The sequence below is a fragment of the Sorex fumeus genome, unplaced genomic scaffold (assembly GCF_029834395.1).
Source record: "Sorex fumeus unplaced genomic scaffold, SorFum_2.1 ptg000030l, whole genome shotgun sequence".
NCBI classification, from domain to species: domain Eukaryota; kingdom Metazoa; phylum Chordata; class Mammalia; order Eulipotyphla; family Soricidae; genus Sorex; species Sorex fumeus.
This window is the reverse complement of record NW_026606087.1, coordinates 19,925,620-19,950,756: the sequence shown is the minus strand read 5'-3', so window position 1 is coordinate 19,950,756 and position 25,137 is coordinate 19,925,620. Positions and strand designations below refer to the sequence as shown.

At 50.9% G+C, this 25,137-nt stretch overlaps 1 protein-coding gene across 1 annotated transcript in view; it reads right to left on the bottom strand.

The window, feature by feature from the left end:
- Positions 1-19,937: 19,937 nt before the first annotated feature.
- The window catches only part of DGAT2 (diacylglycerol O-acyltransferase 2), a 28,116-nt gene continuing 22,916 nt past the window's right edge, over positions 19,938-25,137 (bottom strand). Inside the window, exons 6-8 of the mRNA XM_056116020.1 lie at positions 24,737-24,911; positions 23,040-23,242; positions 19,938-21,005 (exon numbers count right to left, since the gene is read on the bottom strand). Of these exons, the coding sequence (XP_055971995.1) occupies positions 20,851-21,005; positions 23,040-23,242; positions 24,737-24,911 (533 nt within the window). The 3' untranslated portion in view covers positions 19,938-20,850. The remainder of the gene's footprint in view (positions 21,006-23,039; positions 23,243-24,736; positions 24,912-25,137) is intronic.

Sequence of the window (25,137 nt, the reverse complement as noted above, 5' to 3'; positions counted from 1 at the left end):
CTGCTGTGGATGACTCCAAAAATAGAAACAAACAAGAAAGCACACAGTGGATTAAGGACCTTGCTATCAGAACTGGATTGTAAATTTGACGGCCCAGGCTCCTGTACGTGGGCAGCACAGGGGCAGAACCTCTCATGGCACTGAATCTAGAGGGATTTGTTTCCTTACCCATCCCTCCCCCTTGCCGCTCTTGTCCTGAGGACCAAGTCCTGCATCCGCCTGGTTGTGGTGCTCTCACATTTGATGGTCGTGATACTCACCAGACCTGCACACGTGACCTGTGGTTACCATTCAAGTCCCGAGGAGAGTGGGCACGCTCATTTACTCGTGCTCATGCATTCTCTGGCTGGAGTGACGGCTAGGGGTTGCTGTGGGGCTCACACACGTGGCTGGGGGGCAGGGGCACAGGGCTCACACTCCTGGCCTGGCTGTGAGCCTCCTTCAGCTGCGATACTGGCTGTGTGTTGAATATCACACGAACATTGCAGTATCCGGGGGGGGCCCAGAGAGCAGAGCTCAGTGGGTGCTCAATGCAGAGGGTGACCCTGGCGTTCCAACTCTTGGATTCAGGCTCACAGGTTGGGCCTTTTAGCCTCTCAGCCATCCCAGGGGCCCCACAATGGGGATAAACTTTGTTGTTTTTATTTTGAGGTCACACCCAGTGGTGTTCAGGAGTTGGCTTTGCACTCAGGGATCACTCCAGGTAGTGCTCAGAGGACCGTGGGGGGTGCCCTGGATCAAACTGAAATTGGCTGCATGCAAGATAAGCACCCTTACCCGCTCTGCCCCCAAGGGGCTAAAACACTTTTACTCTCTCTCTCTCTCTCTCTCTCTCTCTCTGTGTGTGTGTATGTGTGTGTCTCTCAACACCTGCGCATGCACACACACACACAAACACACACACACACACACACACACACACACACACACAGTGAATTCCTCAAGCCAAGGGCCCTTCGAATTCATCTTTGAATTTCCAGTGCCTGACAGAAATTAGGATACATTTTCTTTAAATGAAGGCCACTTTTTCCCTGTAATGGTATCTATAACCAGTTGCCTCTAAAATAACATCAAGTCATTCTGCATGATATTGATCTGCCTTTTTGTTGTCCCCACTAGACTAACACTGCCTAGACTAATGAAGCAGAAAGAACACAGTGTTTTAAAGCCAGGCACAACATGAATCTTCCTCTACTTTGGAATCTTGGTTTTGCTTCTCTCTGTCTCTGTCTCTCTCTCTCTCTCTCTCTCTCTCTCTCTCTCTCTCTCTCTCATTCTTACTCTTTCCTCCTCCTCTTTCCTCCCTATTTTTCCCCCTTTGGCTTGTTTAGTTGTTTTTGGTTTGGGGCCACACCCAGCCGTGCTCAGGCCTCTAACGGAGCTCAGGAATTACTCCTGGCAGGCTCAGCGACCATGTGGGGTACCAGGGATCAAATCCGAGTTGGCCACATCAACACAGCAGATAGGTAAACACCCTATCCACTGTACTATCTCTCCAGCCTCTGTAATGTTTTGTTGTTTGGGCCCAGGGGGTGGGGGGGTGGAGAAGTCGGGGGGTGGACAGGGGTCACATATTCAACTGTGCTCAGGGCTTACTTGTGGCTCTGTGCTCAGGGATCACTCTTGCTGACTCAGATCACTCCTGGCAGGCTCAGGGTACCATGTGGGGTACCAGGGATCAAACCCAGACTGGCCACATCCAAGGCTAGTGCCTTACCTGCCATTCTATATCTCTGGCCCAGGTTTAATTCTTTTGGTTTGGTTTAGTTTTGGGCTCCCTCCCTGTGGTGCTCAGGGCTTACTCCTGGCTCTGTGTTCAGAGATCACTCCTCGTGGGCTTTAGGGGATCTTATGAGGTGCCGGGGATTGAACCCAGGTCAGCTGCATGCAAGGCAAACACCCTACTCACTGTACTATCATTCCAGCCCTCCCAAATTTAATTTTCTATATAAAAAATAGCAATGGAGTGCTCTGGGGATTAGACAAGTCAATATAAGTCATAAATGCACATTCCCCAGGAGAGACAAAGTGTCCCCATAAAATGTTTTCTATGAGGTAAGCATACTTACTCTCTCTTCAGTGCTCAGAAGCTGAAGATGCCCTGTCTTCCCCAGACCTGACCAACAAGGCACACACTGACTTCTTTTTTCCCCCCTTTTTTTTGGTTTTTTGGGCCATATCTGGTGATGCTCAGAGGTTACTACGGGCTCTGCACTCAGGAATCACTCCTGGTGGTGCTCAGGGGACCATATGGGGTGCCAGGTATCAAAGCTGGGTCAGCTGCATCCAAGACCAATGCCTTCCATGCTTGGGCCCCTCACATTGACTCCTGTCTGACACACTCAGGGGCTCTCCACAGTCAGGGGACGTGATGGTCAGGTGTTTGTTGAGGAGGTGGTGTTGGAAAATCCCAAATCTCATCTGACTCAACTCACATAGTGCCAAGATTTGATAGAATTTCAAAGAAAATACAATTTTTTTTGTTTCCCAAGCTATATTGGCTTCCTGAGGCTGCTGTATCAAATTACCACAACTTTCATAGCATAAAACAATAAGGTCTACAGTCACCAATTCTAGAGATCAGCTGTCCAAAATCAAGGAGTGTACAGGAGAAACCTTGCTTGCTTTTTTTTTTTTCAGCCATTTGCTGCAAAGTCTTCCGAACTTACTTGGCCTACTGACCCCTTTTCAGAAAAAAAAAAAAATTTACTCAGTCACCCTTCTGGAAACCTACCTTATTCAAGTAAACAAATAGAAAGTATGCCCCCACTCATCTGCAGGCTATACGACCAGATCGTATAGATCCAGGCTATACCACCCCCTGGATCTCAGCACCCCTGGGGGGCAGTATCACCCTCTTTGGGAATGGCCCTGGCTCCAGGCTTCTCCAGTATGTTTCCATCACCTCATAGCCTTCTCCTTTGTGCGTCTTGTCTTCTCTTCCCAAGAAGGACACACACTTTTGGCATCAAGGGACCATCCAGATTGTAAGATCCCATTTTGAGATCATGAATGGTAGACTCTGTCTCCAAATAAGGTCATGGTTATAGACAATGGGGTGGGATTTGGGGAAGGGGAGCACACAGAGGAACTACCATTTAACCCACTACACAAGCTACGAAAATAGGGCTGTGAGGAGCCAGAGTGACAGTCCAGTGGGTAGGGCACTTACTTTACATATGGTAGATCCAGGTTTAATGCCCAGCACTTCACATATGCTCCCCGAGTCCTTCCAGGACTGATCCCTGTACAGCAGAGTATGCAAACTCCATCCTAAAAATAAATGGGGCTTTGGAGACAGAACAGGACAAACTCTCCTCCTTAGAAGCTCAGTTCTGCTACTTCATTCAGAAACGTTCAGTGAGGCCACTCTATGTCAAGTCCAAGATGCTGGGAAATCAGACAAGAGAAGCCAACTTCATAGGATAGTGCAATAAGCTCCAGGTTCACTGGGTTCAGCTGCTTCGTGGTGGGTCTTAAGGGAGCCAGCAAATCATATTTCATAACAGAGATAAACTATCAACCAGGTATTGAAGAGCCTTACTAAAGAATCTTCATTTAGCCAGGCATGAAGGGAATAAAGGCTGTTCCTGCCAAGAGTAAAATATTAATTCATTTTTTTTTACTTTTTGGGTCACACCCAGCAATGTACATGGGTTACTCCTGGCTTTGCACTCAGGAATTACTCCTGGCGATGCTCAGAGGACCTTATGAGATGCTGGGGATCGAACCCGGGTCAGCCATGTGCAAGGCAAGCACCCTACCCACTGTGCTTTCACTCCAGCCCCAGTATTCATTCTTTCTATGACTTTACTGAAGTTTGATTCCATATCAGGTTGATTACTGGGCACTGAACATACAGACCTCAAGTAAACAACCCTTCTCACACTTTTCTACCCTCAAGCTAGAAATAAGAGGGGAGATCCACTTCCACTCAGAACATGATCACTGCTTGCAAACAATGAATAGAAATGCATGTAGAACTTTTCATGGTGCCTTGGGTATCCTAAAGTGTGCAGTAAATGCTTTGCTATGGGAGGGGTGTGGTGTGTGTGTGTGTAGGGGGGGTTGTCCTATTTCATCCTTAATTTTTTTTTTTTGCATTATCTTGGATCCTATTCCATAATATGGCAGTCCTATTTCAACATAAAACTGATCATTTAGAAATAAACTATTGCATTTATATAGTGCTATCTATTCCCTAGAGAAAAATGTATTCAGGTATAAAGAGCAGGGATTGGAAGTTAGCCAAGTACAATATATGTGCAGTGATAGGAGAAGGATCAAGGGTAAGTTGTAACCAAGTAACCAACTCTACAGGAGCTGGTGGGCAAGGGCAAAACGGACTCACCAAAGCCTTTGATGGTTATTAGGTGTTGGAGAGATGAACAACAAGGAAATAGAAATAGTAGGTCCAGAGATAGCTTGGATACTAACAGCCAACTTGCTGTGGTGGGTATTGAGATCAACCTTAACTTGGGGTGAACAAAAACTCAACTTAATCTCTGCCTCCTCTTCCTTCTCCCTCCTTATTTTCCAGATTTCATGCTTATGAGAAAATAAGAGAAGACAGGCCAAATGGTCTTTCTGTGGCTCAAACCAAATTAAATTAAATCAACCCTTCCCTTTCTAGAGTCCACTCCTCATCTAACACCCCATCAGAACTTTACCAAGTATGGGCCAGAGAGATAGCACAGTGGGTAGTGCTCTGGCCTTGCACCCAAGCTGACCCAGGTTCAATACTCGACATCCCCTGCCAGGAGTGATTCCTGAATGCAGAGCCAGGAATAACCCAGCTCTGAGCACTACCAAAAACAAAACAAAACAAAATGAAGAACTTTACCAAGTGTCCTGGACACTCATTTACAGAAACAATGCCAAAGAATAGTCCACAGGTAATTTTAGGACAAAGCAGGAAGGACAGTAAGTGAGAGAATACACAGGGTATAAGGCAGTACAGAACAGAAAGTTTCGGCCCTGGCCCAGAGACACAGCAGCATCCTGCGAGGCACCACAGCACCAGAGATCCTTCCGGGCCCCATACCGAGCCAGTTTCACTGGGGCACCCCAGATGGAGCAGGTGCAGTCTCCCCGCCTACTCCAGATGGAATCTGGTGACCAAGAGCTTCCACCAGCAAGACCCAGGTATGCGGGTTCAGGACCAAAATCTCCAAGCTGCATGGCAGCAGAGGTGCCAGGATGTCGCCTCCAGCTCTCCGCCTGCTCAATGGCCTGGCTGTCAGGCCCACAAGTTTCCTTCCTATGGGCACCATTGTAGTGCACCAACAGCCCTGGTCCAGAGACTCCCAATTGAATCCCCAAATGGATTAGTGCCCTACAGAGAAGTCTCTGGAACCCAACCATTTACAATGGAGGATCCCAGAAGCACGCAACCACAAAGCAGCTGCACAAGCTCTCATGATATCCAAAATGAGCAATGGAAAATAAATTATCTAGCATCTGCCCCCTGGCAGGCAGGCTCGAATGGTGGTGGGAAAATTTGGCCAAAACATAATTCCCAAAAAGTAGAGAGAGATTTTTGGGCAAATTGTCTGCCACAGAGGCAGGTTGAGGACTGGGATGGGGGAGAGAGGGATAGAGAGGGATACTGGGGACACTGGTGGTGAAAAATGTGCACTGGTGGATGATGTGTGTTCAATCATTGTATGGCTAGAATCTTTTTTTTTCTTTTTGGGTCACATCCGGCAATGCACAGGGGTTACCCCTGGCTCTGCACTCAGGAGTTACTCCTGGCGGTGCTCAGGGGACCATATGGGATGCTGGGAATCGAACCCAGGTCAGCTGCGTGCAAGGCAAATGCCCTACCCTCTGTGCTATCTCTCCAGCCCCTGTATGGCTGAATCTTTTAAACATGAAAGCTTTGTAACTGTATCTCATGGTGATTCAATAAAATTTTAAAAAGCAAAAAAAAAAAAAAAAGAAGAGGAAGTTGCCAGCTGAGTGTATGGACAGAAGACTTTCTAGAGGACGGGCAGAAGGAACAGCATGAGCAAAGACTGAGCTAGAGAACATGGTCTTCTCTAGCTGATGCATGAAACAAAGGTCGCATGTGGGAGTAACAACCATAGTTGTTGGAAAAAGAAAATCCACTTCCAACACATGGTTAGGCGCATGGACGTGAAAAGAACCTGACTCTATGGGGCCTTGGAGATAGTAAAGCTGCTGGGGCACTTGCATTGCACACAGTCAACTTGAGCTCCATTCCCGGCATCCCATATGGTCCCTGAGCACTGCCAGAAGTGATTCCTAAGTGCAGAGCTAGGAGTAACCCCTGAGTATCTCTGAATCCGTGTGGCCCAAAAACGAACAAACAAACAAAAAAGAACCTGACTCCAGACAGCTCCAAAAAGGCGACTTTGGAGTTGTTTGGGAACCATATCCAAGGATGCTCAGAGCTTGCTTCTGGCTCTGCACTCAGGGATCACTCCTGGTGGGGTTCGGTGGCCATATGGGGTGCCAGGGAATGAACCCAGGTCGGCTGCATACAAAGCAAGCATCCTACTGGCTGTACTGTCACTTCCGTCCCCGGAAAGGGCACTTTGAAGGGGCAGGATCAGAAGATGAGAACTGCAAGAAGCCAGGTGAGCAGTGTGTAACAAAGAGGCCGTTCCCCAAGAGCTCCGGGTCTCAATCAAACAGGAGTTCCTTGGGCATCATTTCTCTATTCCCTTTCACAATTCTTCAAGAGACGTTTCCTCCAAAAAGCATTCCGAGATGTGAATTCATGGCCCTCCATTCTGCGTTAGCGGTGGCTCCTGACCTCTGTAATACATGCCTCCAGGTGCCTAGTCACCTGTTGTAAGCTTTATGCCTGACTAGCCACTCTACTAGGTACTCCTACTTTTGATTTCACATCAACGTGCCCATATCCTGCCAGAGGACATTCCCTTCAGTGCAAGTGACTAAACGAGCTCAGTGAGGGAAAGGGTGAATGAGCCATCTTCCACCCACTGAACAGAGATCAAAGAATCTTTCCCATATCTCAAAAAATCTGCAGCAAAGCTGAATCGAAGACCCAACCTCTTACTCTCAACACCAAGGATCCTTCCTAAATTCCAGTTGTTTTTCCTTCCTTCCTCCTTTCCTTCCTTCCTTCCTTCCTTTCTTCCTTCTTCCCTCCCTCTCTTCTTTCTTTCACTCTCTCCCTCTTTCTTTATGTCTTTTATTCTTTCATTTCTTTTGGGCCACACTCGATGGTGCTCAGGGCTAAATTCTGGCTCTGTACTCAGGGATCACTTCTGGCAATGCTTGGGTAACCATGTGAGGTTCCAGGGATGAACCCACGTGCAGGTCAGCCACATGCAAAGCAAGCACTGCCGAACTATCACTCTGACCCCAATTCCAGCTGTTTTCACTTCATCACAGACTGGGCATGCACCAATGTGAGAACACGGGCTCGTGGATTTACAGACCAGCAGGGATGTCACACAGTAGATATTAAGTGCATCTCACTGAGCTTTTCTTGAGAACTGACTTTTACAGTGAAGTTTGAAAGTTGAGCAGTTGATAATGAGACACAGGAGGCTAGTAAGTGAGAGCCAAAGGAGCAACCTGAAGGCTGCAGTAACTAAAAGGGAGCAGAATTGGTCAACCCCACATATGTGTCTGTGACAGAAAGTTATGGTTATTTCTCATAAGGACTGGTGGAGCTCAGTCCAGCGTAGGATAGCAGTACTGAGGTCCACGGAGCTTAGGGTCAGTGGGGCTACACCTGATGGTGCTGGGACAGGGTCATGCAGTGTGAGGGATCTAACTCAGGGCCTTGCACATCTTGGTCATGTGCATTATCACTACAGCTATTGCCGTAGTTCCCAGAAGGATTATTTTAAGCTGGTTTTTTTGTTTGTTTGTTTCGGGGCCACACCTGGTCGTGCTCAGGGCTTTCTTTTGTCTCTATGCTCAAAGATCACTCCTGGAAACACTCTGGGAATCATAAGGGGTGCTGGGGATTGAACATGGGTCAGCTGCATGCAAGGCAAGCACCTTACCTGCTGTGCTGTCTCTCTAGCTGCAAATTTTTGAGGTCCTAGAAGAACATGGGGGAATTATTTTCTCTCCGCAAATTAAAAGAGAAGGCCAGGAAGGAGTAAGCAGTGTGGAAGCGAAGGAGAAGAAAGAAAATTGGGGTTTCTTTTTTGGGGGGGAGGAGGAGACATTTTGTGAATTGGTAGAGCAGGGAGACCCTGCTCTACCAATTCACAAAACCTCTGGGGCATCCTCAGGAGAAGGGTGGGCTGAGTCCCTGCCCTGCCAGCAGGCACAGCCCCAGCCACCACTGCAGCCATGCCAAGGGCTCAACTCCATGGCTTCACTAATATTCTCTGCAGAGATGCCAAAATGAAAATAATACCAGGTACTCCAATGCCCAGGATGAGAACTCTGGTGTTTTGGGAGTCGGGATGGGCAGCTTCCCCCCAATCCCCAGCAGCCACGCCCACCTCCAATACCCGCCACCATGTCAGCTCATTGGCCCAACTATAGGTCCTGTCTCTGAACACCTCCTGATTTCTCAATACCGAAATTCCAGTAGGAGCACACCATGTTAGATGGGAAAGTAACCGAGAAGCCAACTAAACTCAGCAAACAAAAACAGTAGCACAGATGGCATAGCTAGCAAAAAACAGCTTAATACTTACACCCTGTGATGATGGTAGAGGAAAGGTGTAATGGTGATGGGATTGCCGTTGGAACATTGAATGCCTGTAACAAATCATCACGAACAACTTTGTAAACCAGCGTTTATGTAAAGTGTTAGGAGAAAATTTTAATTTAGAAAAAAAAAATTTTTTTTTCGGCTGGGGGTCACACCTGGCGATGCACAGGGGTTACTCCTGGCTCTGCACTCAGGAATTACCCCTGGCGGTGCTCAGGGGACCATATGGGATGCTGGGAATGAACCCCTGTTGGCTGTGTGCAAGGCAAGTGCCCTACCCACTGTGCTATTGCTCCAGCCCCAAAAAAAATTTTTTAATGAGTAAAAAAATTGAGTTTTATACTTATCAATTTTAATATTGGAACTTTGTTATCTAATCATTTTCAACTTTAGAATATAGTCAACAGTTGTAACTTTTTGTCTACATTAAAATAAACAATTTTTTTTTCTACCTCTGCTTCTCAGGGAAACGTCTGGCCTAGCTCAGATCAGTCCCAACCTCAGTGCAGGCATTCTGGTCCATCACCTTTCCCCAACAGAAAAGAATTCCAGGAGGAGGCAAAAAGGCAAAACAAGAAAAAAATTATTAAAACTTAGTTAGAAAGGGACACCAAAGTCATAGTACACCTGATAGGGCGCTTGTCTTGCACACAGCCAACTGGGGTTCGATCCCCGGCATCCCATATGGTCCCCCAAGCACCGCCAGGAGTAATTCCTAAGTGCAGAGTCAGGAGTAACTTCTAAGCATCACTGGGCGTGGCCCCCAAACACACAGCAATAAAACTTATTTAGAAAGACGTGAGGGGAGTCAAGGGGAGAAGTGTGTGTTCAAGAGAGAACACAGCCTTCTCTAGAGTAGAAATAGGCAAGTTAAAGAAACACACTCAAACGAGATGCTTGTTCCAGGGAGAACACAGGCTTGAAGAGCAATCCCGGATGGCTTTCAGAAGCTTTTATATACTTCTTCCAAATGGGGTTGTTGTTTTGAGTTTCACATACATAAAAGTGAATCTGGGCGTTGTCACAGGAAAAGCCAGGCACTGTTGATGGGCTTCTTTAATCACGTGGATTCTTCTGTAGCTTCTTCTTTTCTGAGGGCTCCACCCTTCCCTGGGTGGGGCCTTGGATTTCTGCATTGGGTGGTGCCTCAGTTTCTCTCCAAAGAGCTCAGGAATTGCATGTCAAAGGGATATGCCCTTCCTGTCTCTGGACTCGGCTCCTTCTGGGCTAGGAAATCTCTGCTTAAGTTCTTATGATTACTATTTCCCAAAAGCTTATTACCAGGACTCTACCTCTCAGTCAGTAGATGTGAGGGGGGAGAAGGGAAGGAATCCCTGTTGACAGCTTCCTTCCAGGGTCCGCCCTACCTATCTGCCTGCTCTAAGAGGAATGATACATCTCAGGCAGACCCCCAGAATAGGGGAAATGCACCTCTGTCTCTGTAAAGTTAGGTTTTAGTTTTTGTTTTTGCTTTGTTTGGGGGCATACCCCGCAATGCTCAGGGATGACTCCTGGCTCTGCACTCAGGAATTACTCCTAGGGGTGCTCAAGGTGATGTCAGTGGGACCCACTAATGGCTTATGTGAAGCGGGAAGGACAAAGACATCACTTTCTCCCCATCCGCCTCTGCCATCCAGGACCCAGGGTTACTGGGTTCGTGTTTCACCTCACAGAAAGGAATGTCAGGAGTAGACAAGCAGTGAAGTAAATAGATTTTATTTGGAAGGTTTTTGAAGGTGTGAAAGGGGAGAGAGAGTGAGAGAGAGAATGAGTAATGCACTCAAGAGAAAATGTGGGCTTCTCCAAGGGTGGAGAGAGCCCCAGCATTAGATATGAAAGCAAGAAAGTACACATCTCATAGTGAAGATGTGGGCGACATATGTGCTCAGGCACCACATGTGATCAGCCACGTGGGCACGAGCAGCACATGGACTTCTAGGCCAGCATATGTGCCCTCCTTTGTTCAAGGTGGCTTTTATAGAGTATTTCTAGGGATATCTTGTCTGGATTGTTCTGAAGTCTTCTCTGGGCTGAATCACTAACGTTAATCAGATTAAGGGAGAGGTCCTAAGGTATTCGAGGAATTTCATGGGGAGGGGTCCAATCTATGTTCCTTGCTCTTCGAGGTCTTATCCACATCCACAGGGTGGATCAACCTTAGAATTTTCCTCCCAGAGGTTTTGTTGACCTGAGTTTCATTGCTGAGGGCTTTTCCCTACCTACCTACCTGCCTACATCAAATGGACCAGATGGGATGCTGGGGATTAAACCCAGGTCAGTTGCATACAAGGTAAACGCCCTCCCCAGCCCACCCAGGAGAAGCCCCTGTGCTAGGCTGCTGTCAAGAAAAATTGCTAGGAAGTGTTGGTGGCTTCCTTTGATGTTCCTAGTATGGTATAGATATTCCTCTATATGTGGTCCAGCCAAACCAGGCCTGGCATTTTGCATCTCGAAGGCATTCCTGGCTTCTCAAAAGGTTCCCGTTTTTCAAAGGCCTTGATGCCTTTGGGCTGGTTTGAGTTCCAGACTGTTTTCCCAATCCACATTACCAGGCCTACCCCTTCCCCTGTTCTATCTTTCTCCCTGCAGACTAAGGCCTTAACCTCTAAATTTTCTCTTTGACCCAAAACTTAAAATTGTTTTACTGTGCCATTTTTGGTGAACTTCATTACTGATTTCTCCCTTTCTTCTTCCCAAAGTTCTTGACCTTACCTATCCCCCCATTCCCCCTCTGTGGGTAGGAGGGACACCCAGTGGTGCTCAGGGTTTACTCCTGGTTTTGTATTTATGGATCACTCTGAGTGCACTCAGGGACCATATGGAGATTGAACCTGGGTTGATCTCTTGCAAGGCAAATAAGTGCCTTACACACTGTACTGTCTCTCCAGCCCCTTACCCGAGTTTTTTATTCTCAGAGTTAATTCCATTTTGTTAAGTGTTCCCCATATGTTCAGATGGTATATGTGCTATTAATAACACATATATATAATCTATATATAATTAACATGTACATATAGAGACTGACACACATCAAAATGAATAAATACAACCAGTGCTGATGAGGATGCGGGAAGAAAGGGACTCTCATTCATTGTAGGTTGGGAATGCCGACTGGTCCAGCCATTTTGGAAAACAATATGGACATTCCTCAAAAAACTAGAAATTGAGCTAGTATATGAGCCAGCAATACCACTTCTGGGAATATATTCCAGGGGTGCAAAAAAGCAAGTAGAAATGGCATCTGCACTTATGTGCTTATTGCAACACTGTTCACAATAGCTGGAATCTGGAAACAACCCAACTGGCCAAGAACAGACAACTGGTTAAAGAAACTTGGTGCATCTATACAGTGGAATACTATGCAACTGTTAGAAAAGATGAAGTCATGAAATTTGCCTTTAAATGGATGGTCATGGACATAGAAAGATTGCATTCATCTGGGGAACATAAAGTAACAAAATAGGAGACTAACACCCAAAAGTGGCTGAGATTAGTACCAGGATGTTTGCTCTATGGCTTGGAGGCCAGCCACACATGCTAGGTGAAAAGGGAGCTCAGATAGAGAAAGGAGCACCAAATAAAGGGTGTTGGGAGGATCTCCCAGGATGGGAGAAGCATACTGAAAGTAGATTATAGACCAAACATGATTTCCACTCAATGCCTCTTTTGCAAACCACAACACCCAAAAGGAGAGAGATAACAAAAGGGAATGCCCTGCCACAGAGGCAGGGGGGGATGGGGGGGTGGGAGGGATACTGGGACCCGTGGTGGTGGAAAATGGGCACTGGTGGAGGGATGGGTATTTGATCATTGTATAATTGAAACGCAAGCATAAAAATCTGTAAGTCTACAACGGCACCTCATGGTGTTTCACTAATAAAAATTTTAAAAATAAATAAATAAAAAATAAATGGATGGTCATGGAGAGTATCATGCTAAGTGAAATGAGTCAGAAAGGGAGGAACAGACATAGAATGACTGCGCTCTTTTGTGGAATATAAAGTAATATGAGACTAACACCCAAGAACAGTAGAGACAAGAGCTAGGAGGATTGCTCCATGGTTGGAAGCCTGCCTCGTGAGCTGGGGGAAAAGGAAGTTGGGAAAGAGAAGGGACCATTAAGCCAATGATGGTTGGAGGGATCGCTCGGGAGGGAGATGTGTGCTGAAAGTAGAAAAAGGACCAAACACAATACTGAGAAGTATCTGTATTGCAAACCATAATGCCTAAAAGTCAAGAGAGAGTAAAAAGGAAAGTGCCTGCCATAAAGGCAGTGTGTGTGTGTGGGGGGGGTGACTGGAGGGATACTGGGGACACTGGTGGTGGGAAATGTGCACTGGTGGAGGGATGGGTGTTGGAACACTGATGACTGAAACTCAACGATGAAAGCGTTGTAACTGTATCTCACGGTGATTCAATTAAAAAAATTTAAGATATGTAATGAATACCTGCATTCTCTCTCACTTAGGACTTATGCTTCCTGATTTCAAAGGTTATTACAAAGCTAACTGTGCTAGTGTATTACACTGGCACTAAGAATAGAAATATAGGGGCCTGGAGAGATAGTATAGGGGGTGCATGTGGTCACCCTGGGTTCAACCCCCAAACCCCATATGGTCCCCTGAGCACTGCTCTGAGTAATTCCTGAGAACAGAGCCCAGAGTAACCCTTCAGCATTGCTGGGTGTGGCCCCAAAACTAAAAGAGTAGAACTATGGATCAATGGAGAACTGAAAGTCCAGAAATAAGCTCTTATATTTATGGTCAATTGATTTTTGACAAAAGTGCAAAGACAATGCAATGAGGACAGAATAGTGTTTTCAGCTAATGGTGCTGGATTATTGGGTACCCACACGCAAAAGAATGAGGTCACTCTGCAGCAACTGCAAACAAAAGCCAACTCAAAACAAGTCCTGAGAGATGTTTTGTTTCTCTCTCTCTCTCTCTCTCTCTCTCTCTCTCTCTCTCTCTCTCTCTCTCTCTCTCTCTCTCTCTCTCTTTTCTGGTCACACCTGCAATGCTCAGAAGTCACTCCTGACTCAGCTCTAAGACTGGTGAATTGGAAAAGGGATTAAAGCAGGAATCTCACCTGAACAGATTAGGGAACCCAGAAGGGATGTAATGATGTCACCATTTCCTGCTAAATTCCCACACCAGATGAAGGGTTTTTTCCTTTTTGTTTTGGGCCTCACCCAGAGGTGCTCGGGGCTTCTTCCAGGTCCCTGTATGCTCAGATCACTCCTGGGGGTCCAGGGAACCATCTGGGAAGAGGGGCGTTGAGCCCAGGCTGGCTGTGTGCAGCAGCAAGTGCTCTACCCACGGTACTATCACCCCTGGATGAAGGTGGGTTGTTTTTGTTTTTGTTTTTGTTTTTGAAGTGTGTTTGCTTATCTTTGATATTAGAGCTGTGTCGGGGCTTTCCCCTGGCAGCCTCAGGTACTATGGATGGAACCCATGTTTGTTGCTTCCAAGACAAGTGCCTTCACCCATGTACTGTTTCTCCAGCCCCTCCGAGCTGTTTTACTCCAGGCAATTTGATGGTGCCCCACAGAAGAATGAGGCAAAGTTCCAAGGCATCTGCAAGATCCCCAAGAGAAAAAATTACCTTTGTCAGCAAAATCTGTGGTGGACGCTGTCAGTGGCTGCCGGGAGCTCAGCGGCCTCACAGGGCTGCCCAGGAGAGCCCAGCCCCGACCTTGCCGCCTCCGTCCTTGCCGCCTCTGCTGTCCGAGCCCAGCCTGTGTGAAGGGCCCTGTTAGGCACTAGAGTCCACAGCTGTCGTGCATTTTGTTTGTTTGTTTTTGTTTTGGGCCACACCCCAAAGTGCTCAGGGGATGTTCCTCGCTCTGCGCTCAGGAATTATTCCTGGTGGTGCATATGGGGTGTTGAGAATCAAACCCAGGTTGGCCACGTGCAAAGCAAGCACCCTACCTACTGTGCCATTGCTCTGGGCTGCAAGCTGGGGGCATCAGAGTCTTGGAAGGAGTCCAGCTGAGTCTCCCCTGCCCCAGCCCCGTTGAGATATTTAGGGCCACATTCTCTCACTGATTTGTTTGTTTGGCCACACCTGACTGTGCTCAGGGGTCACTCCTGGCTCTGCACTCAGGGATCACTCCCAGTGGGATTCAGGCGACCATATAGGATGCCCAGGATCAAGCCGAGGTCAGCAGCGTCCTGGGGGCCGGAGCAATAGCACAGTGGGTAGGGTGTTTGCCTTGCACGCAGCCGACCCGGGTTCGATTCCCAGCATCCCATATGGTCCTCCGAGTACCACTGGGAGTAATTCCTGAGTGCATGAGCCAGGAGTAACCCCTGTGCATCGCTGGGTGTGACCTAAAAAGCAAAAACAAGACAAGTCACGTGTCGTGCCCTCTCTACTATGGCTCTAGCCCCTGTCATTGATTCGGGTATCTAGATTATCATTTTACAGATGTGGAAGCTCCATACTGACACCAAGGAGGGTGCTGGGTCTCCCATTCATTAGCACAGCTTGTTTGGGATGAGAGAGGAAGAAAAGGTTTGAGAGATTTCAGAGCTGCATAAGCAAGTGTGTTCAGGGGGGCTGTGGGGGGTCCAGAGCGATAGTATAGCCGTGTCCATGCACGCGGGCCACGCGGCTTTGGTCCTGAGTACAGAGCCAGAGGTAGCCCCTGAGAAATGCTCGGTGTGGCCCCCAAACTGAAAACAGACAAAAAATGGGAGGGGGGGGGGAGTTTGAAGGAGACCCCTCCCTGCCCCCATGAGAAGGTGGTTCCCGAGAGAGCGAGAGAGGCAGCAGAGGCCACGGTGTTTGAAAAGTCGGGGCTGCCCCGTTTCTGCCTCCCTCATCCTGTTCTGAACACCTCCGAACACCTCAGGACTTTGAACTCGGAAGTCCCTTGTTCACTGTCAGGGAGGAGCTGTCGACGTTCACTTGCTTGTGTGAGCAGGTTTTACAGGAGTTGCTCCAGATGAACCCCAAGTTCCTGTCTAGCGCTAAGCTTTAGCAAGCCCATGATTTAGCTTCTGGCCCAAGGTACTGGCTGCATCAATGTCAAAATGTGAAGGGGGTGGGGTGTGATTACAAGCCGGCAGCCCGTACAATGAATCCCCTTCACCGCCCCCTAGTGGCCCTGTCTGGGACCCACAAGCAGGAGCGTGGACTTCCAGGCGAGCTGAGATGCAGGCTGGGTCCAAAGGTGGACAGTCTTCTACTAAAAGGAGATTCTGGCTCCCTCCCCCACGCTCCCAATGCAAGGCAGTGATCACAAGGTGTACCTAGACTCCGGCACATACCACCCAGAGTTCGCTGGCCTCTGCAACCCATAGGCTGTCGCCTAGCAGAGTGCCCAGGTGAGCTGCCTAGGGGTGGGGGTGGGGTCCTGGGCAGAGGGGCAGACCTCCCTGGACCTCGGTAGGTGGTGCTTTTTGTTTTGTTTTGTTTTGGGACCACACCTGGCAATGCATAGGGATTACTCTTGGCTGTTCTCAGGGAACCTTATAGGATGTCGGGAATCGAACCTGGGTCAGCTGGTTGCAAGGCAAACAAACCCCCTACCTGGGTCAGCTGGTTGCAAGGCAGACCCCCTACCCACTGTCCTGTGGCTCTGGGCTCCATATTTGTCATTCCAATGGCCTTGCTGAGAACAGTGGCCTGCCTTTGTGGGTGGCCTAGGCCAGGGCCCAGGGCTAGCCTCAAGCCAGGGCCTGAGGGTTTCTGCCGACTAATCCTGGCAGGGTGGTCGCTGACACTGTCCTGACAGGCCTTTCCTCCACCTGAAAGGAAAGGTCTGTGCCCTGACCTGGCTCCATGGCCCCAGGCCTGCCTGCTTCTCCAGAATCTGCCCTCGCCGCTGGGCCCTCCTGCCCACCAGAAACTAGAGGAATCAACTCCCCGGCCTGTGGAAACCCACTAAATCCCCTCACTGGGGCCTGCAGAGCGGAGGAGCTGCTCTTTAACAGTTGCTCTGCCCATTAGTTCTGTCCTCTGGCCAACTTCCAGTGGCCTTTTGGGTTCCACCCAGGTACTGTTTATTTCTTTTTAAAGGTTTGTCTATATCAAAACAATATGGACAGTCCTTCAAAAACTAGAAATTGAGGGGCTGGAGCAATAGCACAGCGGTAGGGCGTTTGCCTTGCACGCAGCCAACATGGCCGACCCAAGTTCGATTCCTCCGCCCCTCTTGGAGAGCCTGGCAAGCTACCGAGCGTATCTCGCCTGCATGGCAAAGCCTGGCAAGCTCCCCATGACGTATTCGATATGCCAGACACAGTAACGACAAGTCTCACGATGGAGACGTTACTGGGCCCGCTCGAGCAAATCGATGAACAACGGGAGGGCCGTGACCGTGACCAAGTTTCCATGTGACCCTGCAATACCACTTCTGGGAATATATCCTGAGGATGCAAAAAAGCACAGTAAAAATGACATCTGTACCTATATGTTCATTGCAGCCCTGTTCACGATCACGATCATCCTGTTGTTCGATTGCCTCGAGCAGGCCCCAGTAACGTCTCCTTTGTCCTAGCCCTGAGATTTTTAAAAAGTGCCATATTCAAGGCTCTTTCAGGGTTAAGAGAATGAGACCCATCATTGTTACTGGTATTTGGCATATTGGGTATGCCACGGGGAGTTTGCCAGACTCTGCTGTGTGGGCAGGTTACATTCTGTTCACAATAGCCAAAATCTGGAGACAACCCAAGTGCCCTAGAACAGATGACTGGTTAAAGAAACTTTGGTACCTCTACACAATCGAATACTATGCAGCTGTTAGGAGAGATGGAGTCATGAACTTCGCTTATAAATGGATAGACATGGAGAGTATCATGCTAAGTGAAATGAGTCAGAAAGAGAAGGACAGACATAGAAGGACTGCACTCATTTGTGGAGTATAAAACAACATCACATGAGGCTGACACCTAAGGATAGTAGACACACAGGACAGGAGAATTGCTCCATAGCTGGAAGCCTGCCTCATGAGCAAAGGGGAGAAGGCAGCTGGGATAGAGAAGGGATCACTAAGAAAATGATGGCTGGAGGAATTAGTTGGGATGGGAGATGTGTGCAGAAAGTAGATAGGTAAAGGTAAAGGCCCTCCCGTTGATCATCGATTTGCTCGAGCAGGCCCAGTAACGTCTCCATTGGAGACTTTGTTGTTACTGTGTTTAGCGATAGCACAGCGGTAGGGCGTTTGCCTTACACGCAGCCAACGTGGCTGACCCGAGTTCGATTCCTCCACACCTCTCGGAGAGCCCGGCAAGCTACCGAGAGTATCTCGCCCGCACGGCAGACCCTGGCAAGCTCCCCGTGACGTATTCGATATGCCAAACACAGCAGAAAGTAGATAAAGGAACAAATATGATAACATCTCAGTGTCTGTACTGCAAATCATAATGCCCAAAAGTAGAGAGTATGGGGAAATTGTCTGCCATGGAGGCAGGGGGAGGGTGGGAAAGTGGGGTGTACCAGGGATATTAGTGGTGGGGAATGTGCACTGGTGGAGGGATGGGTGTTTGATCCTTGTGTGACTGTAACCCAAACATGAAAGCTTGTAACTATTTCAGTGATTCAATAAAATTTATTTAAAAAAAATTTTTTTTCTATACCTGGCAGTGCTCAAAGGTTATTCCTGGCTCTTCACTCAGGAATCACTCTTGGTGAGCTTAAGGGACCATATGAGAATCTGGAGATCGAACCCAGGTTGGCCGCGTGCAAGGCAATTCCTAGCCCACTACCCTATCCCCCAGGCTCCCCAGGCTCCCTAGTTATTTCTGCAGTGAAGCACTCCCAGGTTGGGTTAAAGCTGTCTCTGCACACAGTCCTGCTCACTCCTGCCTCATTCCTTGGGCCATACCTGGCTTTGTGCTGTGGGCTGCCCCCAGCTCTGTTCTCAGGGAACCAAGCGGTACCAGGAAGTAAACCTAGAGTTTCTTTTTGTTTGGGGCCACACCGGGCAATGCTCAGGAATTACTCCTGGCAGTGCTCAGGGGACCATATGGAGTACTGGGGATGGAATCTGGGTCAGCCACATGCGAGGAAAACGCCCTACCCACTGTACTAGGGCTCCAGCCCCCTCACACCTTGGAGCTTCTGAATGCAAAGTCTGCGCTCAGCCATTGAGGAGCAAACCTTTCATCCTCAGCTGTTTCCAAAGTTTGTCTCTGCTCCCAGGCAGCCCCCTTTCCAGCCTCCATCACAGGGGGGCGGTCCCCGGAAAAGCATGGCAGGATGGGCTTGTGGGCACAGTTGGATCGAGGGCTTTTGCTCTTAGCTGGGAAGGCATTCCAGCTGTTTAGAACTCTTTCCTGGGTGGAGTTGGAATGGCATCCCAGGGAACTTGGGTGTGACGTGGAATTTCTGGGGCTCAGCTGGCCAGAATCCCCACTGTGGGGTATAACTGAGGCCAGGAACGTGGTTTGAGTGATGCCAACAGTCCTTTCCAGTTCAGCCATTCTGGGCCTGTAAACTAATGGCAGCCCCAGCGCCAGGCTTCAAGACCCTGCTGCCTCCCCGTCCTCATTCCACTTGGGATCCTCGAGTGAAAGCTGCTTCCCGCATCCGGCATCGGATGAACATGTGATCCAAGTGATTGGACAGCATTTCAGAGAAGAGGCTGTGAAACACGCCGACCTGTCTCACATTCGTGTTTGTTTCTTGTTTGGGGCCCACACGGGGTGGTGCTCAGGGATCATTCCTGGTGGACTCAGGGGACCATAAGGGATGATGGGATCAAACCAGAATTGGCCGTGTGCAAGGCAGGCAACCTCCCCGCTGTCCTCTCGCTCCTCCCTGGCTCTTTGGCTCTCTGGGAAAGCTGACTGGCCGCAGAATGGCGGCTGGGGGTCCTACCACTGAGCACTGAGAGGGATGAGCTGCCACCTCACTGCAGCCTGGGGGAGAGCGAGGAGCGAAGCTGCATGCTGCCTGCTGCCCTCGGGCACTGTGGACACAACACTGGCCTTTGTTCCGTGGCAGGGCATTATGGCCACCCCCATGGTACTCAGAGGCCACTCCCAACTCTTGTGCTCAGGGTCACTCCTGGTGGTACTGGAGATCAAACCAGGGTCATTCATATGCAAGGTAAGCGCCTTCAGCCCTGGGCTACCTCTCTTCCCTGCCCATGCTGTTTGACACCAGCAAGCGTGGGTACCCCAAGCTTTGTCGAACCAGACAGCACACTGGGCCATGGAGCAGGGACAGGGCTCACCAGGCAACTCCCCGGCACTGTGCCCCCCACCCCCAAGTGTCAGGGGCCGGATGGAGAGGCAGCACCAACGATAACCGATAGAGGAGTCTCGTTCTCATTTATTGGTTTAGGAATAATCAACAGTCCGACGTGGTACAATGCTCTCCTTAAGAGAAAACAACATATAGAAGAGGGGCCGGGTTCCCCCCAGCCCGGCCCCCACCCCTCAGAAAGGCACCGATGTGTGAGGCTTGGGCTCAGGGACCAATCAGCCGCCTCTGCACAGGGGAACGGGACTATCCCCACCCAAACCTGGGCACGTGGTCAAGCCACCGGGAAGCACCGGGAGGCCGAGGCCGGTCTGTGGTGTCAGCCCCTGAGGAAACTGGTCACTCTGACCACAACGGGATGGCTGGACCGTCTAGAAGACGTTATATCTGGAACAGCCCTGGCATCACGGGGGCGCCAGCTAGGCTCAGTCTGGACTCTCAGAGGGGCTTCCGGGCGGAGGAAGGAAGGAGGATCAAACTGGAGCATTCCAGATGCTTTCCACCGTGCCCTTCACAGGGTGGGCCACGCTGTCCTCCCGACTTGCCCTCCCTCGGTGAGACAGAGGGGCCCTGCAGTCAGAGACATAGCATCTCTGCCGCTGGAGTGAGAACATGTCGTTGACTGGCCTGAGTCACGGACAGGATCATCTGACCCGGACGCAGTTCTCTCTGTGGCCTCGGGAAGGGAAGAGAAAGGGTGAAACTGCAAAGGCCCAGATGGACTAGCCACCACCTCCAACAGGACAAGGCCGGAAGGGAAAGAGCGTGGCGCGTCCACTTGCTCCTTCTTAAGAAAGACCTACCATGGTAGTGGTTTAACAAAATGATTATAATTTCTTTTAAATAACCCACAGACACCCATGACGCTTCCAAATTTACAGAACAAAAAAAAAAAAAAAAAAAAAAAAAGCACTCGAGAACTTGGTAGAAAATGATTCGCAGCGGGCCCCCGGGCAAAAGGCTCAGTTCACCTCCAGGACCTCAGTTTCTGGGAGGCCGAACTTGGTCTTGTGGCTGTCGAAGAGCTTCACCAGCGCCTCCATGTACATGGCGTGGTACAGGTCGATGTCCTGCTGGCTCGGCTCCTCCAGCTTGGGCACGGTGATGGGCTCACCCACTGCGGGGACAGGGCGGGCGCCTCGGTGAGCCACACCATGCAGGCTCCTCCCCGGCCACCCCAGGCTGTAAGCAGTAACCCCGGGCTAGGAGCCAGGCGACAGGAGGGGCCGGCCAGCCGCAGCCACCAAGCGGCACCCAGATGCCTCGTCAGGGTCAGCGCCAGATTCCTGCCTTGCTCTTCCCAGTTCTGGGAAACTCACTTTGCCTTCCTCGGCCTTGGTCTCCTGTCTACCCCACGAGATTGTCCTGCACAGATAGTGCTCTGTGACATAATGGCTTTGGAGAGCCAGTGCAGGGAGGGCACGGAGGAGACCGACACCTGTGCATTGACTTGGTTTGTTTTTTGGCTTTTGGGGTCACACCCGGCGATGCTCAGGGGTTACTCCTGGCCCTGGTGGTGAAGCTCTTCGAATTACTCCTGGTCGGGGGACCATATGGGATGCTGGGAATTGAACCCAGGCCGGCCGCATACCAGGCAAATGCCCTACCCGCTGTGCTACCACTCCGGCCCCGACTTGTTTATTATCAGAGCTTGCTCCTGCCTCTGCGCTCAGGGGATGTCTTGGCAGTGCTCAGGGTACCTCCTGGGGTGCCTGAGATTGAACATGGGCTGGCTGCGAGCCAGGCAAGTGCCCTATCTGTTGTGCTATCACTCCGGCCTTATCTGTACACTTCTGTGGTTTGCTTGGGGCGGGGGGGGGGGGGGGGGTCTTGCCTGGCAGTGCTCACTCCTGGCAGGGCTTCGTGGGGCCACATGTGGGGCCAGGTTGATTAAGCCCAGGTGAGCTTCATGCCAGGCACTGTGCTACTGCCTCAGCCGTGGGGCATTATTTTATTTTCTTATCGTGCTTCATCTCTTCACCCAGTTTGTCCCCGGGTCCCATATCTCATGGCATTTCTGAACTGAAATTGTCACCAACCCCCCAAGTGGTTTTCATACCAAGTCCTTCACAGGGTACACAGGACACTGCATGTGTCCCCTGCCTCACAGAGAGGACCTGCCAGGGGACCTGTGCCAAGGGTGAATGTGGCTCCGTACCCAGGGAGTCTCTATTTAAAATACCAGGCAATCATGGGGCCGGGAGATAGTGCCTTGCATGAGGCCAGCCTGGGTTCGGTCCTGGCATCTCTTGTGGTCCCCAGAGCACTGCCAGGAGTAACCCTAGAGCATCACTGGGTAGGGCATCCAAACGAAAACAAATAGTAGAAAGTAACCAGGCCATCAGCCGGCCCTGACACTCAGAGCAGCCTCTGAGATCCGTGGAGGGACGCTTACCAGCCAGAGTGCAGCTCTGTTGAGGGGGGCCTGGGTTCTATCCCCAGCACCAGGCGACAACCAGTAACTGCAAAGAGCAACTGCAAAGCAAGCGACCCCCTCCACACACACACACACACACCCCAACACACCAGATATGGCCCCAAACAAACCAAAGATCCATGGCTCAAGTGGTCCTCTTGTTCCCAGGAAATTTCTAGCTATGTAACCATGAACACATCCCTACAATCTGTGACTCTCTGGAATCCACCTGGATGTGTCAATACAGCCCAAACAACACAGCTGCCCCCTTGATTTTTCTTGCCTGCTTCGCATAGGCCCACCCCTCTAAGCCACGATGAGAGTTTGGACGATATCCCTTCTGCTCCTCCAGACTCTCCAGCATCCCCAGCTGTGATGTCTGCCCACTGGTCAGTCAGGAACCCGAGTACCCATCATTGGTCCTGGTGGCCCCAACCCTGCCTCCTTCCTGCCCTCGCCGGCATTTCACAGACTCCCAGTGCAGACGAAAAGGCTCTCATGCTCTCTTCTCCCTCTCTCTGCCGGGTCATGCCTATCACCTCCTTATGACCCTCCCCCCCCTCCCCCCACCCAACCTGGCCCACCACAGTCCTGGCTCTAACGCTTGTCCCAGAGCCACTCACAGGCCCCGCACGTCTGGGACACTGGGGCTTATTCTCTGTCGAGTGCACAGCTTTGCTGCCCGCCCCCACCCTGCCTGCCCATGACCAGCCACTGTGTGGGCCAGAGACTCACCCACGGTGGTGATGGGCTTGGAGTAGGGCACCAGCCCCCAGGTGTCCGAGGAGAAGAAGCCTCTGCCATGGAAGATGCACGGAGCAAAGCCGATGTACTTCTGGAACTTCTTCTGGATCCATCGGCCCCAGGAGCCCTCCTCAAAGATCACCTGCTTGTACACCTCATTCTCCCCGAAGGAGTAGATGGGAACCAGGTCGGCTCTGGAGGGAGGAAGACAGGTTGGCCCCTCAGTCCCATCCACAACCCCTCCCAGAGTGGGTCCCAGAAGCAGCCCGGGGGGGCACAGCCCTCAGCCCTCCAGCTCCAGGCCTGGAGCCAGCAGGTGGCAGCCCACAGAACTCTGCAACTGGGTGTGGGCTGAGCTGGGCACTCCTGTCCCACCCAGATCTCCCTCAGCACTGGCGCTGTGGCCTGCCCCTCTCCAGCCCAGGCCCTTGGGACTGGGAGGCAGTTTCTCTGCACCTATAGCAAGTCCTGAGAAGACGGCGGGCAGGCAGGGTCCAGGCAACCACCGCTTGCCCTGTCCAGCTGTCCTTCTCCAGGACCCCCTCCTGGGGCTGCCAGAGCCTAGTCATGGAATCCAAAGGGTCCGACAAGAACCGGGCCCTATGCAGCGATAGTCCAGCAGGGAGGGTACTTGTCTGCCAGGCAGTCAACCTGGGTTGGACAGCCAGCATCCCATATGGTCCCCTGAGCCCATCAGGAGTGACCTCTGAGTGCAGAGCCAGGGATAACTCCTAAGCATTGATGGGTTTGGTGCAAAACCCAAAACCTGCCCTCCCCGTTTCCCTCAAAAAAAAAAAAAGTTAAAAAAGGGGGGGTTAGGGCTGGAGCGATAGCACAGCGGGTAGGGCGTTTGCCTTGCACGCAGCCAACATGGCCAACACAGGTTCGATTCCCAGCACTCCATATGGTCCCCCGAGCGCCGCCAGGAGCAATTCCTGAGTGTATGAGCCAGGAGTAACCCCTGAGCATCACCGGAGTAACCCCTGAGCATCACCGGATGTGACCCAAAAAGAAAAAAAAAAAAGGGAGGGGGTTACAGAGCAATAGCACAGCAGCTGGTGCAGCAGATCCAAGTTAGATCTCCAGCACCCTTTTGGTCTCCTGAGCCACTCAGGAGCAATTCCTGAGCGCAGAGCCAGGAGTAACCCCTGAGCATCACCAGGTGTTGACTCCCAACCCCCCAAAAAATTTTAAAAGTCACAGAAGTCCAAGCTGCCCAGCTCCTCACCCCTCTTCACACCTGTCCTCAGGGCCCCTCTCTCCAGGAAGCCTTCCTGGATGTTTCCAGTCCCCCATTCTCCTTCCACCTCTGGTTTTCCTGGCAACCTGTGACCAGAGCTGGAAGGGTGGGGAGGGGTCGGGGGTGGGTGCGCTGGAAACTCCTTTGGGCATCGCACTGGGACTTGCTGCTCAGCTGACATGCAAGCATGTGGCAGAATACAAGTTGCACCTGAGCCTGACCAGCTCCACGCCTGACCAGCTCCACGCCTGACCAGCTCCACGCCTGACCAGCTCCACGCCTGGTCAAACCTGGCCTCCTGAAGCCCAGCCTCTGGGCTTCCCGTCACCACAGGACAGTTAACTCTCTTCAGGGTCCGACAGATTGCCGACCTGGGCCAGCGGGTGTGTGGGGGGTGGGAGGGGGGGTGCGGGCGTGCAAACGGAGGGGCTCAGGCGCAGACGCTCACCCGTGGCGCAGTGCCAGCTTCACGAAGCCCTTGCGATTGCGCAGGGTGATGGAGTTCTTGCCGGGTCTGGAGCTCAGGGACTCGGCGGCGCCCCCCACCACGATGATGATGGCGTTGCCGCTGCCGTTCTTGGAAAGCAGGTAGTCTATGGTGTCCCGGTTCACAGGGCAGATGCCTGCGGACGAGAAGGGCGCGCCGCCGTCAGGGGGGGGGTCCCTGCACCCAGGTTCCTGGAGCAGGTGTGGCGGCCCCGGTGGGCAGATGCCCCCAAGTGCAGCCCTGCACTCCTCTCCCTGTTCCTCGGCTACTTGCTGTGAGAGGGAAGCAATGCCACGCCACGCACCGTTTGGGGAGCTGTTGGGCAAAGACCGGGACAGTACTGAGACAGACCAGCCAGTGCT